The sequence below is a fragment of the Larus michahellis genome, chromosome 3 (assembly GCF_964199755.1).
Source record: "Larus michahellis chromosome 3, bLarMic1.1, whole genome shotgun sequence".
NCBI classification, from domain to species: domain Eukaryota; kingdom Metazoa; phylum Chordata; class Aves; order Charadriiformes; family Laridae; genus Larus; species Larus michahellis.
Genome location: NC_133898.1, coordinates 21,570,402 through 21,587,382, shown reverse-complemented (window position 1 = coordinate 21,587,382; position 16,981 = coordinate 21,570,402). Strand labels below are relative to the sequence as shown.

The following is a 16,981-nucleotide window of genomic DNA, read 5'->3' as shown; positions in this document are numbered from 1 at the left end:
TACAATGGAAGTGGAGGAAGGAAAGAGAGCTGTTGGGAAGCTGGCGACGAAAACCAGACAGATCAAAGCACCTGACAGGGATGTCCGAAGAAGCCAGCACTCACTGTGAGCTGGACATATCAGTGTTTTTATGTTACTTTAATCCCTCTTTCTTTAATAGCTTTTTCCGCTTTGTTTATAAGCAAGAATCCCTTCAGCCTGTGTAGCATCACCTACACCTGTCATCAGGGACTGACAGAGGAGGAACGCTGGAATAGACAAGCTGTTTTCCAGGGCTTAGCTGAAAGATGAGGAAATCAGGATATACCACCTGGGAGAAGGAAAAGTACAAGGTCCCATTCCCAATGGAGTGCTACTAGGGAAAAAAAAAGGGAGGGGAGGAAAAGCAGCAGGTGATCTTAGCACTGTAATACCACAAACCAGCTTACGAGACTAGGAACATGTGGAAGAGTATCGGTTTCTGTTATTTATGTTTTGTTATCAGGTGCCTGTGTACACTGATTGGTGAAACTGTCACCCTTTAAATATTGGTTTTTATCACTGGAAGTGAACAAACCTATGCAGCGAGTAGACTTCCTAACGCATAGAGCCTATAGCTACAGTTCCCTCCATTTGTGGAAGACATTCTGTGGTTGCACTGTGTAGCCAAATTTAATGAATGTGTCCATAAAGCAAAGAGATATTTGATTTCAAGGTAGAAAATGTAGTGTGCTTTTCCTTTCCGAGGAGCCCTGCCAGATACAGTTAAAGATTAATATTATAAAACAGCCCTTGGGGAGAAGTTTTGTCCGCTCCCCCCCCACCTAACCCTCAGCATATTTAAAGCACCGTGGATAAAACCCTACATGCATCTGGCAGCTAACGTGGAACTTCAGGGCAGAAATTATGGCTCCATAAAAAAGTTGAGACGTCTGGCTGATTCTGGAAATGCTAAGGAGTTTCTGAAAGGTGATAGAGCAGGTGTAAAACAATGATTTACTGTGACAGTCCTATGCATCAAGCAGAAACAGAAGACATAAAAGAAACAGATTACAAGTTGTTCTTCTGCTGCTTTCTTGAAAAACTATGAACAGTGGAGAAGGCATCTATTTCAATCACAGCCAAGATCAAAGATTTCTGCAATGCAAAGAAGGAGCAGTCACTTAGAAATATAATGGTATTTATCTTCTTCAAACAATGTCTTCAGCTTGGAGACTGTTCTCTAAAGCTCCCATCCTTCATAATGAGAGCTGTAAAAAGCCCACGTTTGTGTATCATTCTGTCTCAAAATGTGGTCTGGTTTTCTTCCTGTTTCACTTTGCAATACACCTGCTGGAGTTGAGAAACTGGAGGATTATTAAGCAGTATGTCCACAGAAGAACATGGTTTGTCTGCCTAGTATTTCATGTCACCATGCTCTTTCTGAATTCCATTCCCTTCCATGCTTCTTCAGCTGTGGGTAAAGGTGTACAGATGAATTTTAGTATTCTCCAACAGCACAAAAATCCAGATATTCCAAGTCACTGTGAGCAGCTCCTTAAAACATTCAACTTCCACACTCAGACAGGGTGGCCAGACCCGTGTCATTTCTGCACTCCTGGGTGATGAAAGAATTAACTGTCTACAGTGCAGAAACACACGTAATTATTGAATGACTTTTTTAAAAGAAAACTATCCTTTTAAACTTCTTTGTCACACTTGCTTTCTGCAACTCAATCCCCCCCCAGGGTGAAAGACTATCAGCCTATTTCATCCTTTGGCCACCAGATGGAAAGGTGTTGCCCAAGTAAAAGTGCTTACAAATGTTGTTGGCTGCTGCTATTTACTGCTGGCTGTCGTTCCCGAGTTGCAAGAAGAATTGCTGTAGGCAGTGAATATATTCTGAAACACCACTCTAGTCAGAGCTATTAAAAACAAGGCTATCAATGCGCCTTATGTTAACATTAACTCAGTTAACTTGGACAACCTCTTTGTCAGTTGAGCAATATTTAATTTATTCTCCCCTCCTGCCTGCAAGCTGAGTAGGTGTCAACCTAGAACAGGATCCTGGTATCTACCTCTCTTGATTTATTAATACCACCGTGTTTCACAACTTGCTTGTATTGCTGCCCTCTGCTCCCTCGTTTTTATCTGTTGGAGATCTGCATCAACATTCTCTTCCCTGAGGATATGCATCAGTCTGTCATGTTGGAATTTATCTAAAGCCTTCTCAATGTCAACAAAGAAACACAGAGAGAAATCCATTCATACTGACGTACAGCAACTCTGGCTTAGGATTGCTTACTTTATTCTGACTCCTGAACACAAACCGGTTACAGGCTAACTCGTATCTTTTTTCTCAGGGTATTGCTGTATGTTCCATCAAGAATTTAAAATATTTTAAGGGCATAGTTTATCAAACGTATAGCTTGGTGTCAATCACCGTTTATGGCATTAGCAATTGTTATATAAGAATAGATTTTTGAAGCTTTCCTTCAAAGTATCCTGTGTGTAACTGGTTAGAAAGTTTAAGCTGCTTCGTTTTGAAATATCAAGCAGCTACGGCATTTCACCTGCAATATCAGCCTCCTCCCGAGCTCTTTCACGCTCTTTACTTTCTAGGTTCTATGTCAGAATTATCAGACCCTCTTCTACGACTGTCTGTCCTCACGTTTATGAACATAATCATTTTAAAGCTCAGTCCTGTATTCTTGCCTGTCTTTCCAGAATATTTTTTATTTGTAGCATACTTTGCTATTTTTAATTCTCACATGAATAACCCCTTTTTATTTTTCAGAAATTTCCTGGTGCTCTAGGTAGGCGGGGTTTTTTGTTCCCTTGCACTTCTTCTGGTTTGTGGTGCAATTTTCTTAATTCCTTCCTTCTCCTACCTTTCTCTCATCGTTTCTATAACTTTTAGGATCCCTTCCATAATCAGTTGTTAGCTTAGTGTAATATCTTTTCACCTCCCCCCACAACGAGGTGGCTTTATATACCAGAGCTCTGAAATACCTTCAGTTTTCCTCAGTTTTTCCTCTCTTCTGCTCCTTGACTCTCCCCTTTAAAGTCCATTCCTCATGTTTGTTTCATTTTAATTTTGCATCTACCTACAAAAATTTGAAATATTTTCTATTTAGCATTCTTTCAAGCTTAACCTCAGCTAGAGAATCTGTTGATCCTAGCATGCAGAAGGAAGTTCTAATATTGCAATAGATCTGATTTCCTGCAGGACCAGCTTTTGTGTTCAGCTGGGATGATGCTGAAACCAGACATTCCAGACAACAGGATCATGTCTGCTGTTGCAAATTCAATCGACCTGTTTTTCCTTTTACTCTTAAATACCAAGCCAGGAATTCCCAATTACACTATCCATACAACTGCTTTATGTTCTAGCATTAGCACTGAGATCAAATTCTCCCAGCCTTTCCTCTCTTTGCCTGCTTTTCCCCCTGTTCTTTACAAGCACCATGCCTTACGTCTTCTTGGAAGTCTTCCAAAGGGCATAAAAGATTAAAATACAGAGTCCAGATGGCAAGGTGTGTAATCATATGCCGATCGCGTTCCCAAAGCACTAATGGCTTTTTGGTTTTTTTTTTTTAAATTTCTCCGAATCCTGTATAATGTCTTTATTCACCTTAAAGTATCATAGCATAAACACTTCCTAGTTCTATATGTTTCATTTCACAGAGTTCCATACCAGTATGTTTTCAAGTGTTTGTTCTCCTCCAGTGTTTTTGGAAGCCATCTGATTTTACAATTAATGTTTATACCCCACGTGGGAATCTTCAGTGTAAGAGTTTTTCCACCCATCTTTTGCATATCTGATTTTATGAAGGCAATCACTAACTTAAATTAATTTCTACAGATGGATGATTAATCCCAAATTGGTAATTTAAAAATCATATAAATAAATAAAATAACTTTTTCCTTAGATTTTCATATATCTGTGGAAGTGGCTAGCGAGTTTCAGTACAAAAGAAAGGTTACAAAACTTCTGCGTAATTATGGAATTTCACTAGAAAAAAGTACATTAAGAAAGTTACAGATGTAAATCGAGGACTTAAAGGAAAAGTAAATTCTCTGTTAAGATGATTCATCTTATCCTCTTAATGATCGTAAAATTTTCTAGCACTGGTAAAACAACACCATTTCCTCTACCGTCATTCTCCGATATAGCTGAACCATTTCAACTGAAGCTTCCCAAATGATTCTGCTTCAGGCAGACACTTCAAAATCAATCCAAATGTTTTAAATTTGGCAAAGGTACAAGCATTTAAGAAGACAATCTCCTACCAGTAAATACTTGGCAATGTGAGCTAGAGGCATCCTTATGTGCCTGAGCTATAACAGCTTCCCTGATCTGATGCAAACAGCTGTTTCTGGGAAGCCGCTGCAGAACTCTGCAGTGTTGGCCACACTTCAGTACCAGGTAACCCCGTTTTTAGGCACTACTGTGACTAAAGCAACAGTGACTTTAATTATCAGAAAAATCTTCTTCCCTATCAGGAAAAAATTAGTCTCCTGCCAGAGTCTGTGGAAGCTCTTCACTTGTCAATACTGAGAGCAAGACCAGACTTGAGCATTACAAATCATGCTGTAGGATGGGAGCCGAGTGGTCCCTAGTGTAACTATTGGTTTAAATGTAGCTGCACACCCTTCATTCAGAATTTATTTGGCCTAACAAAGAGGGAAGAATTCATGAGATTGACACATAGCATTTGTGTGATTACGCACGTATTTAAGAAATTCCTTCTGTGAAGACTTCAAGAAGAACATGTATCAAAATGAGAAAGCTGTAAGCAGCATTGGTTACAGCAGAGTAAAAGCTCTAAAATGGTTTACTATAGCTTCCTAACAACCATTTCCTTTTTAATCATTACCGTATTAAAATCCTGAGCAGGACATGTTATTAGAGTAAATTTTGAATTGATCCTGGAAATAAATAAATAGAATTAATTTGTTATTTGCAGATTTCCTCTGTGAAAAATACTGCTTGGCGACATTATACCTCACACGTAAAAGGCATGCTGAAAAATGAGCTTGACATTGGTATGCAAGGTGCAGAATAAAAAAATATGCAGGGAGGGAGTTTTGTCCGCTAATTGAGAGCAGTGGATTGTAACGAGATTCCTGGAGACTGGCACTCCTCGCATAAATCACTTGAACGAACACTTTGAAACGGGAGCATCTCAAGTTGATTTACCCTATCTGGATTTAATTTTGAGGTTCGCTGCGTACCACGTGAAGCAGCCCTACAACAGAGTTCACAAGGGGGGGGACTGTCAGGGGGTGACCTTTTAGTGACGTCGCTCTCTCTTCTGCCCCAACAGAAGCAGGGACAGCCCCAAAGCTGAGGAGAACCTGCGCTTGTAAGCGTTATGCTCCAGACTTCGGTCTCCTGTGGTTCACTCAACACACGCACAGATGGGACAGCAACATGAAATCACCACGGAAAGTTTTAACATTTAGAGAAAGTGATAAGAAAGAGATTAAAAGGGAGGCTGGATCTAAATCAAAACTCAGGAGGCTCCCAGATGGCTTTGACCCAGTGTCTGGCACACACTGATCCCCCCGTCACAGATCGTCACAGTTGACGGGGGATGATAACTTCTGACATGTTATTTAAGATATAGAACGGTCAGGGCAGGAGTTCTTATCTCATGTTTTAAATTACCAAGAAAAAAGAGCCTCTCCATGGCTTTATAATACAAGCAATAAACAACGAGGACATGAGTTTTCTCCAGAATTTTGACAGCAGCTGGAACACTAACCTGTGTTAAGTGAGGACAAGACACAACTTTTTCTGCCGCATACACTTGAGTTTCTGTATTTTACTCCTTTTACCTTCCTAACTGGAGAATTGTCATTTTTATCAAAACAGTTATACTGTTGGATTAAGCCTAACAGGGCCCTTCTGATTTTTTAATATCTTTTCCATGTTATAAGCAACAACAAACCAACCTTCCAGAAATGGCTTTCATAGAACTGATTTGGGATTAATCCTTTTACAGTGTGCTAAATAAAAAAAAAAATCATCTTGTTATGTCTTTCCAAAATTGCAAAGGCTTTTTTGAATTTTGGAACTTGAATCGTCAGTTAAAAATAAGGATCATTTTATTATTTTTGTGCAGTATATCGCTTTGTTGATGCTGCTGGCAAATTTTTGCACTTCCAGAATGCTTAGCATTTAGCCCAGTGACATAGCATCAGATATGCATTCGTATAATTGCTTTTAGCTAAATGGTATATATAGATAAGCTTCCTTACAGGCTTGAAATAGAGCAAAAATGTAGTCCTTTTAGGGGAATGAAACGTAGGGGATGTACTCAGATTCTGATGACTTCTAGGCTGTTTCATTCAAGATGCAGTATGAAGATGGAGGAAGGCAATTGACAAGGTTTTGACAGTGCATGGAACAATCCATTCGGTATCTTTCTTTCAAATGTATAGAATGCAAATATAAATGCACTCCAACATCCTCCATTCCAGCACTGCAGCTATAGTCACACATTATTCCTTTTGGCTTGACAAGATTTCCCTCAGTCCCACACTGAGTGACCATAGTTTTTATGTTCCTAATCAATAAATTAGCTCAGTCACTTTGGTTGCAAATGTTTCTTTAAGATTAACTCCTATGAGAGACAACAAATATTCAAGCATGCAGCGTCATGTAGCACTGAGTAACGTTTGCAGCTGGCACAGCCCAAGCTTAGAGTTTCTATGGAGTATTTTTTAGTTCATCATGGAAATCTATCCGTATCTATAGAAACTCTGACCATCTGCACATGAATGTGAATTCCATAATTTCCTCAGCATTTTTATTAGAAAAGCTGCAAAGAATTTACATTTTAAGGGCAAAGCAATCATTGTTAAGAGCTTCCTCTCTTGTACTTCGGACACATTAGTTAACAGTGGAGTGAACTACAACAGGCTGCGCGCAACAAAACCCAGATACGCTCTTACATATGGCGTAACGGTGGTTATAGCCCTGCGTTAAAATCATATAGAACATGCCGATTTTGCAAAATTGAAAGAAAAACAAACAATAAGACATTTACCTTCCACATCAAGGCACCTAGGTGGGCTATCTGACCAGATAAGGTTATACATGCACTCAAGGAACTCTGCCCCTTCTAGTTTATATCCAGGGAAGCATTGATAATACACCACTGTTCCTACGGGGAAGGAGGACTCGAACTCAGATATGTTAATGTAACTATGAGGAAGAACCAATGGCCTCAGGCAACCTGCAAATTAAGAAGAGGGAGGTATCTTTTATTATCAGGTGCTTATCTCAGTCATCTTAACACATCTTGGTTATAATTCCTAAATTGAAGAGTGTGATATTTCTCATCTTCTCTGCTATGAATGGCATGCCTGTGTAAGCTCCCTCAGATACATATGTCTCATTATCCTGTTTCAAACCCTTTCATTGTTTAGCCCACACGCTTTGCTAGCGTGGGATTCACTCTCAGCAAATCCAGGAAAGGTTTACTGAAAATGACAGTATTTTGTTTCACAAACATTCACTGGTTTAGCAGATGGCAGTTTCTTTTTGAGGTAGAATCTTTAATAAATAAAGATTGTCATTTATATAAACCATGAGTTTTATTCCTCCTCTTAAAACTGACAGGCCTGTAAACCATCTTTAGTATTAAAACTGCTCCTGTGACAAAGTGCACACAACTGTAAAAGATTTGAAGACAGAATTAATGATTTTGAAACTCCAGTCTGAGAAAATTTAAAGGGACATGACTTCCTCTGAGCAGTCCCACGATAAACACTGAGCGAGGGCTCAGCCTGGGTTATCAAAAAGTTAAGGTACCTGTTATCACCAGAAATTGTAAATGTAGTCAGCGACTACATTCTACTTCTGGAATTACTTCTGAGGGATTTGTACCATGGGTAGTACTGAGCTGTGACAGTTAAATGGTCACCAGCCATATTTGGTGCAAGAAAGAGCAGTGAATTTAATAGATGACATGACTTTATAACATGTCATTCACAGCCAGGCGGAGTCTGTTTTGAGCTGGTATTTCGATAAGAGTTGGTACTAGAGAAAGAAAAGCAATTCCTCATGGCCTTAGAAATGACCCTCCGGGTAATACTTAATACTGTTGATTTTTTAATTTGCAATAATGTGTAAGAAAGGCGATTAGTAATCAGGGAATGAAAAATAATACTGTAAAGTCATGAGACTAATAGGAGCTGCATTATGGCAATCCAGAAATAGGTCTCTTGCCCCTGCTAGGAATTTGTGAAGGATGTTCATACGACTCTCATAATTTTAAGCCTGAGGGGGAAACTAAAAGCAGTCTGAGAACTTCTTCTAAGATGCTGCCATCTGAAATAAAAAGTCTTGGCAGCACTACAAGTGGTTATTTCCTTGCAGTGGTCATTTGAGGGAGAGGGACAAAACCAAAAGAAAACAACGGAAAAAGCTTGAAAGCTTTTTACAGCACACTGTACCACCAGAGCAGTGGTTTTGATAACTGTTTTACTAGCTGGTTATCTCCCTGCTCAAATAAAGCTTCAAGCATCCTCCTATCTACTAGGTATTGCTCGCACGCCTGATCAAGTGTGCTCCCCACGTAACACAGTGGTTCCTGCAAGCTGAGCAGCCCACTGAGCAGGACGATATAAGCAGCTTCCAGCGGGACAGAAAGAAGGAGTGCAGGCTGCCCGAGCACGACCAAGCTTCCCCTTCTCTGAACTGTATCAGGGGAAAAACTGTCCCGCCAGCTCATAATTTTAATGCTCATTGGGTTCCTTGTAATGCAGGACAGAGATTTACTTGAATTTGTATGACAGCCAAGCGTTTGTGAAAATCCCTAGGTCTCCAAACACCTCAAGCTGCTTGAAAACTTAATTTTGACATTTTTTTGCTAAGTAATTCACATCATTCCAGATCAGTAATTATCATTATTATCTTGTGGCAAAAATAGTTTGAGGTTGGATACTTATACGCTCTATGATCCTTGCCCACTGCTCTGCCAGAAGAAAAGGCATCTTAGTGTCATGAGACTCCCCTGCCTGTTGTAATCAAAGGGCCATAGAAATGTAATTGACAGCCTACCTAGTGCAAGTAGACAAGTGCTTTTGATATTATTAGTGCTTGACATAGTAAAAAGAAAATTCTGGAGACAACTTTGGAACAGGTTCATAGGATTTGGTAAAATATGGCAGGTACTCAAGTCTGAATTGCCCATTCTCTACTTGTCCGGCAGTTACAGCACTTGGCTCTTGTGCAATTGTTTTTTCACTTTTATTAGCACCGCTTTTATTCTGAAAAGCACTTAATATTGAATATTGAGTAGCAGCAATTAATTATGTCTCATAGTATAAATGTGGCAATAGAAGAAAGTAACAAGCCAAGGGGTACTTGGGGTACTTTTGCTGACCCAGTTAATACTGGCTCTCACAAAATTTCCACCTGGATCTTTGGCAAATACAGTACCTGCACATTAATCTTTAGAGTATTCATCTCACCTAACTGCAAGACTTTTAATCTACCTTAATTAGATGTGAGCTGCACCCACTCTCAAAAATGGGCTGTATACTTCATACTGCCATACACGATGCCATTGCTGGTAAGAAACCCCAAAACCAGTGCCCACGTTTTTATGCATTTGTGAAAACTCCCCTTTTCTGTTTGCCCTATTCAGATACAACGTGTGCATCTAAAACACGGAGCTGGCCCTGTCACGTGCCTAATTTTTGACATGTCTGTGCCATAGTCTAAGACGAGACCTCGGGGGACAGTTTGGTGTGCCCCAAACCAAGGGTCCCTCACTGTGGAGACCCGCACAAACTAGGCTCCTATAACTTCGGACCCTGGCGCCCATCGATCTCATCACTTTACAGCAGAAACACCAAGCTCTGATTTCCTTGTCTCACCCGGCCACCGTCACTCCGTGAAGTGGCCCAGCTGCCCTGCCTGCCTGCCCCGACTCTGCAAATTGATGTGACGGTGTAATTAAGTGCCTACAGAGAACTGTCAGCTTTAGGAGACGACAGACGGGTTGGAGGAAAGTTAATACTAACCCAGTCTTCTCCTTAGCACAAGACGGTTAAAATCTTTCCATGCTGTTCAGCTGGTCAAGTTTGCAACCAAAACGTGAATTGGTTAAAACCAAGTCAATGGTACTAACACATGCCTGTCAGAAATGTAAAGTTAATAGCAGCCCAGCGTTATTTAACTCCCATTCACTAAAGCTGAATTACCCCCAGCCATTTCTCGCAGTCTAAGCGAAGCTGGGATCTCATGCTGCTAATACTACTAGTGCTGCTGCTAACGGCTTTTCTGGCCAAAATCATTCCTGTGCGCACCCTGAATTTTCAGGCAGTGCCTTTGGGCTTAATGGACTGTGAACATGATCAACAACTCCGCTCAAAACTCCGACAGAAGAACAGGTTCCAGCTGCTTCTCTCCTTTACCCTTGCCTGCTGCACAAGGCAAAGAAAGGTAAATTGCATTTAGAGGCTTAAGTTTTTCCAGAAATTTATTGGTGCAATAATGTCAGTTGCCCGTCAGATCTTTTGCGGAACTTCTGGCTGATTTAACCCTGATTTATTTATTTATTTATTTTAATGCAATGTATCTGTGTCAGATTTTAGGCTAGCAAACAAAAGGCAATATTTAAAGTAGTATTTTAAGTACGGGTAGTTCAGAAAGCGACATGTTCTTTCCTGCAGTGAGCCATGGGGAGGAGAAACCAAAATAAAACCTTAGCAGCAGCACTATTCAAATACTGTACAGTGGAGCTTATCAGATGACTGACATCCTCACAGCCGTCGAAAAAAATATTGGCAAACTATCACAAGGTGCATGATCTATAAAACAGGATGTGCCAGTGTACTAAACCTTGACAAATGGGCAGATTATCCCATGTTCCATCGTCTTGACATACTGAAACCATGTTGTCTAAGTCAGGATAACGGATCTGGAATCCTTCATGACAGCTGATTATTAACTTATCGCCAGTCCTGTATGTCTTGTTATGAATCTCTGCATCTTCAACATGTGGAACAAGGCAATCTGTGACTTCATGAAAAAAAAAAATAGTAACTTAATTAAAAAAACATGGCTGGCTATTCAATAATCAAGCTCTTAAGCAAAAGTCATCAGTTAATGTAAGTGCTCTGCTTAAACCGTTTGGAAAATACATGCATTTCAGTAAATACGTCCTTTCCCTAGTTAACCATCAGTTACAAAGTACTGTAGTAGAAGCTGACATGCTACAATAATGGATCATTCCCCCAGACTTTCTTAAACAAACAAAATTAAGAGAGTTTAGGAAGAATGTTTTTAATTTTGTCCTTCCGTTCATCATGTGTGCAAATTACACCGCACAGTCTGACCATCCTGAAGTCCCACGCGAAGGCAGACTCTTTGACAGCACTAAGGACAGGACGAAAAAAAAGATAAAATACAGATATGGCATGAGGAACACAGAAAAACTGCAGTCTTAGCAGAGACAGATACAAATCAGGTACATTTACAAGGGTTTACCCAGCTCCATTCCACGGAGTTCATTATGAGAATGTCTTCACTTGACTCTCACTGGTTCTGTCCTAAAGCAGGTAATTTTATGTGCCTGAATTCATGTGCCTTTATAGGGCATAGGCCCTTTAGAGAGCATGATTTTTAAGGCCCTGAGCAGCAGGTCAAGTGCTTGTAGAAGACTCTCAACAAGGGCAATGACTGCACTATTAGAATTTATTCGTTTATAAATGCCCCAGCCTGGGATGATGAAGTGCACCCCAACAGAAGGTTATAAAACGGCCTGTGATGAGGCTGCAGACATCAGCGTCGGAGACTGGACAATTTTCTCTCTGGCAAGTTAATCAGCAGAGAAGACAGCAGAGGGTGCCCCATAGGAAATGCCTGACGCTAAGCCATGAATGCTGTCACCGAGAGGCTGCCCCAGGCACCCCCGAGGACGGGATGAGATGGATGGGGATCCTGCTCCGCGGCCACGCAGGAGGAGGTCGGAGATGGATGCCAGAAGATAACGTCAACAAACAGCTCACTCTCTTGGCATAACAGCTTTCTGTCGCTATACAAATGAGAGGTGTGTATACATACACTGCAGTAAAAGATGAGATTTCACTGTCAAAGCGGAGGAAATTGATTCTGTAACAACGATCTATTGCGGTGACTTCATCCCCATTATTCCAAGTAACAGCTATAGATCGGATCACTTTAATCGGCTAGATGCTGGCAGAGAGCAGTGATAAGTTGCTCACTGTACCATCCTTCGCCTGTGACATCCTGGCTGACTTTGATAACAGGCCTGTTACAAGCCCCGGCTAAACACAAGACCAATGGACCACAGTGTAACAGCTCTTTTTCCTGACGCCTTGTGAGCAAATGCTTTCCCGCTGGCTGAATTTGTATTGTTTAGCACTTAGCCAGGCATAAATTGCAGTAGCCACGTCTCCACAAACAACTGGATCAGCTGGCACAAATTCTGCTTGGAAAAGCTGAGAATAAGTGACTGGATTTAAAAATGTCCTGTCCTAGAAAATAAACTGCTTTACTCTAAGTACTTTTCAGCAAATCCGTGCAAGCTGCTAAACCATTTAAGGGAATACGCGGTCTTTAACCAGCATTGAACAGCAATGGCTATGACCTACACTCCTTTCTGGAAGTTTTACATGATCTGCTTATCTCCTTTGTGAATTTTAAACCAGGTCAGCCAAAAGAACACCCTAGTTAGGACACACATTCCTTATCTTGAGGAGGCACGAAGAGGTGGGGTGCAGCCAGCAGGCCCAGCAGCCTGCAAGGTGCAAGGGCTCATCTTGACATAACTTTCATGAAGATGCAGCTTTGTACATTAGGAGTTCTTCGCTTTAGCAAACCAAGTGTGTCCCCCATCAAAACAAGACTGGTCTGAAGAGTAAAATTTGTTAATCCCTATAGTCATAGTGAGTTAGTTTATGTGCAAACCATGCATCATTTCTCAGAACTGTTTCTTCCAGCCCATGGGGAAGGAGGACCACCCCCCCTCCTCCCAAGACCACCTGGACCGTAAAGGCAACACAGAAGGAAGGCATGACTTGGACACTATGGAGACAGCCACACCATCCATGGGTACCAGCTGGCTTAGCACAGCTTGTGTCTATGCAGGTGAACCCCTACCCTCCAAAAATTGTCCCTGGTCCATGCTAATCCAGCAGGTGCTCGTAGGAATTGTTTGGGGAGTACTACTTGACGTTGGCCAAAAGCATGTCAGGGACCTTTCTAACACCGTAACAGTATGTGCAATTGAGTAACAGTGCCCTGGCCCGTGCCCTGGCACCGTTTTGTTTACTAGTCTGTATGTAACTCAAATGCAGAGGTCCAGTGCTCCCATGGATCTCACTGTGGAGCGGGCTCTGAATTAGCCTTGACTACATCTAGCCACAACACTGACAGGCTCGAACGGAGAGGAACAGGGAGGAAGGATGAAAGGAACATCATGAAGAATGGATTGAATGCAGGTACAGCTCACTTGTACCCTGTCCTCTAAAAAGCAAACATATATTGTCTCTTGTTTTTCACTAGTGTTAAATCTTTGTCTTTGCTTGTATTAAAGCAATGCACAGAGACTTCGCCTAAGATCGATGGGGCCAGGCTCTTTTCAGTGGTGTCCAGTGACAGGACAAGAGGTAATGGGCACAAACTTGAACTTAGGAAGTTCCATCTCAACATGAGGAGGAACTTCTTTACTTTGAGGGTGGCAGAGCCCTGGAACAGGCTGCCCAGAGAGGTGGTGGAGTCTCCGTCTCTGGAGACATTCAAAACCTGCCTGGACGGGTTCCTGTGCAACCTGCTCTGGGTGACCCTGCTCTGGCAGGGTTGGACTAGATGATCTCCAGAGGTCCCTTCCAACCCCTGCCATTCTGTGATCTGTGACCATTGTGCTAAGCGCAGGTTACAAACATCATACAGTGCTTGTAACCAGGCTTAAGAATCAGAAAACACTGGACAAGACAGATAAGAGATGAAAGAAATAAAAATATTTCAGTCATCTCATAGGTCCAGGGACAAAGGCAAAGAGAAACGAGTGCTAAATGTCATACAGGAAAACTATGGCCGAAGTACGTACTAGTATACTACTTTCACTGCAGGTTTATCATCCCTGTCAGCGGGAGAATGAGGCACTGAGGACATCTCCAAGGCCTCCGCCTGCAGAAGCACTGGGAGAGAAATGCACAGCTCTTCGCTTGGTTGCCATCTCCTTATAGACTGTAAATTTAGATTCCATCTCATAGGAAAGAGGTAGCATTTGTTCCAAGTAGGGCAACAGTCTCAGCAGCCACATTATCACAGTGGGAGAAGATTAGATTAAAGTGTGAAAAACATGACATATTGCTCTTAAACAGTAAATACAAAATTCCAACCTTAGAGCTTTGGTATTTATGTGCATAACCGTATTAAAATTGATGGAAGTTACAGTCACAACATGCTGTAGATCAACATGAGAACATAACTCTAAGCACACAGATTTTTGACAGGGCATTTATTGGGCACCTAGTCATGTAACTTCATTCTCGTACTGACACTTAAAATCTCCTGCCTCCTAACGAGAAATGACAGACGAATAAAATCGAATTGGTTGGATGAAGAGCTCCAGGCAAATGTATTAGCTTTAAAATCAATTACATTCTGAACAGGGTGCTTTACTTCCTTTGGTAAATAGCATTTGTTCCTGATTAGAGACTGTTCTAGTAAACACGTAAGGACAATTAAACGTATATAACATATAGACATAAAATTATATGTAACCATCCTTAGCTGAATCCGAACTCATGAGATTAATTTAAAGTTAACTCCGAAGTATTGAGTGCTTTTACTGTTCAAGCTCAGCTGGCAATATCTGACATTTACATACACTGGGACGAGCGGTGCGTATAGCGTACCACAGCACACACGGCAGTCAGCCCCTGACTTAAACGGGCAAACGCAATATAAAGTTTATTTCACCTTGTGATAGCTAACGATGAACAGTAAAACATTAACTTCTTACTTCTCCAGTAGTTGCTACACACTTCAAATTTCTTTTCCTATATCGTTACAGAATTTCTGCAATGAGGACTTTTATGCATGTCATCGGATAGCTGAGAATTACAAACGCTGTTATAATTCTTCCTTAACTGTTCTCCAGATGTGCCACGTTCCGACACTGCCCGCCTCCCTGTCGTGCCCCTCCCTCATGATTCTGCTCCCAGTACATGAAGGGATTGCTCTAAAAAGCACTAAAGCAAATGCTAAGGTCTCACGGATTGCCACGGAACCTTTGCTTAGTATTTCTTCTGAATCAGTGGTTGTATTGCGCATTGGAATAGAATTAATTCTGTCATCTAATTCTTTTTTCCTATTGCTAAACCCTAGGATAGTTTTAATAATACCTGGGATATTATTATACCGTAAATCAGGAAAGTACTTAAGCACTTGCTTCACTAAATCCTAAATCAGGGTCCTACTCTTCAGTCTAAATAATAAAAAGCATTTTTGCGTATGCCTAATTTTGAGCACAGAACTTTAACAAGACTAATCACATAATTACAGTTATGCTCAAGCTTAAGCGCTTTGCTTGATCAGAGCATTGGCTAGCAATCCTTTTTAAGTGTTCTGTGCTGTAAAGTAATGATTATCTCTTAAGCAACTGTTGTCACATCATCCATCGCATTCTCATCTTCCAATTTCTTTCTTTTTTTGAAAACACCTGGCTCGAGTGTTGATGACAGTGACACCAGTGCCAGTTTTGCTGTTGACGGCACTGTGATCAGAAACTTCCTCCACAGATTTTCACTGGACTGTGGGGGTGGGGGGGCGAGGGGCTGAGAAGAGGTTTGAATATTCAATAAAACACGTTAAAGCTTATTTTAACAAATGCTGTGGATGACACAGGTACTATTTCAAAGATGCACATCAAAATTCCTAGAAGCTACCTGTAGCCGTTAAGAAAAGGGATTTTCCAAGCATTATAGCATTTTTTTGGTAGTTCAAATACCCAGTGTAAACATATGCTGCTGTCACGCTACACATATTTTTTTCTTAAATAACCATGAGATGAGAGAGACGAGGGCATTTATGAAAGCTGGCTGTAAAAGGAGAGGACATGATTTTCATATAAACATTATTTTTAAAGGCATCAGGTTACTTCTCGGAAGCTGACCCATGCCACCATTATGACCAGGTGTTATTGTCCCCCATTGCCTTTATGTTCTACACACCAGCTGCCGTCTCAGTGCGTACCCCGAGACAGCTCACCACTGTGCCCCTCACAGCTCTGTAGCCTCACACACGGCCAGGAGTCCCAATTTTGCCAAGACCTCTCCCGCCATCAGGGCAGCTACCTGAAAGACCACGGACTACTTACCGGCTGACTCTGGCTACTCCCTCCACCTCCGCTCTCACGTACCACTTTCACAGAGGACACTGGTCAGGGCTGTTCCCTTCATGTGTACCTCCTGAGCGTGGTCCTCCCAGGCCCTGCTTGCTCCTGTGGTGGCACGTCCCTTCCTCCACCCCTGTCCTGGTCCAGGATTCTCATACCCACCCACCCCGCAGCATAAACAAGTACTTGCAGTTTTTATACACACTGAGTGATGCATGAGCCTACGTAGGAAGTGTGTTTATGAGCCACATAAGTCTTCAACTACTTTTGAATGAAGTCCATGTATTTAGCTGCTATTAAATGATGGAAGGCATCCTGAAATCGAACTTATCTTGTGGCATCTTGAAGAGAATGACGCAATGGCTAATGACTTCAGTGGAGAAGTCGTGACGCTAAAATGCATGCACCAGATTCAACTAATGCTTTTCATGCCTGTTGATTTCAATACCTCTGTTAACCAGAAATGAATCGACAAAAAGAACAAGTTATATCAATAGACTTGGTGAAATAAATCGTTTGTGCTGCTTCGATGTATTTTGGTGAAAATTTACACTTATGATATTCAAATTAACCCTGCCTCTATCTAACTCCTAGAAGAACAAAGTAATTTAACGTCCTAATTATTTAAAGCC

General features: G+C 41.4%; 1 protein-coding gene across 2 annotated transcripts in view; it reads right to left on the bottom strand.

Annotated features, from left to right (window-relative positions):
* SUSD4 (sushi domain containing 4) overlaps nt 1–16,981 on the bottom strand; it is a 71,512-nt gene that overhangs the window by 12,154 nt on the left and 42,377 nt on the right. For both annotated transcript variants that reach the window (XM_074579042.1, XM_074579041.1), the window contains exons 4-5: nt 10,823–11,002; nt 7,017–7,205 (exon numbers count right to left, since the gene is read on the bottom strand). In XM_074579042.1, coding sequence (XP_074435143.1) covers nt 7,017–7,205; nt 10,823–11,002 — 369 coding nt within the window. The remainder of the gene's footprint in view (nt 1–7,016; nt 7,206–10,822; nt 11,003–16,981) is intronic.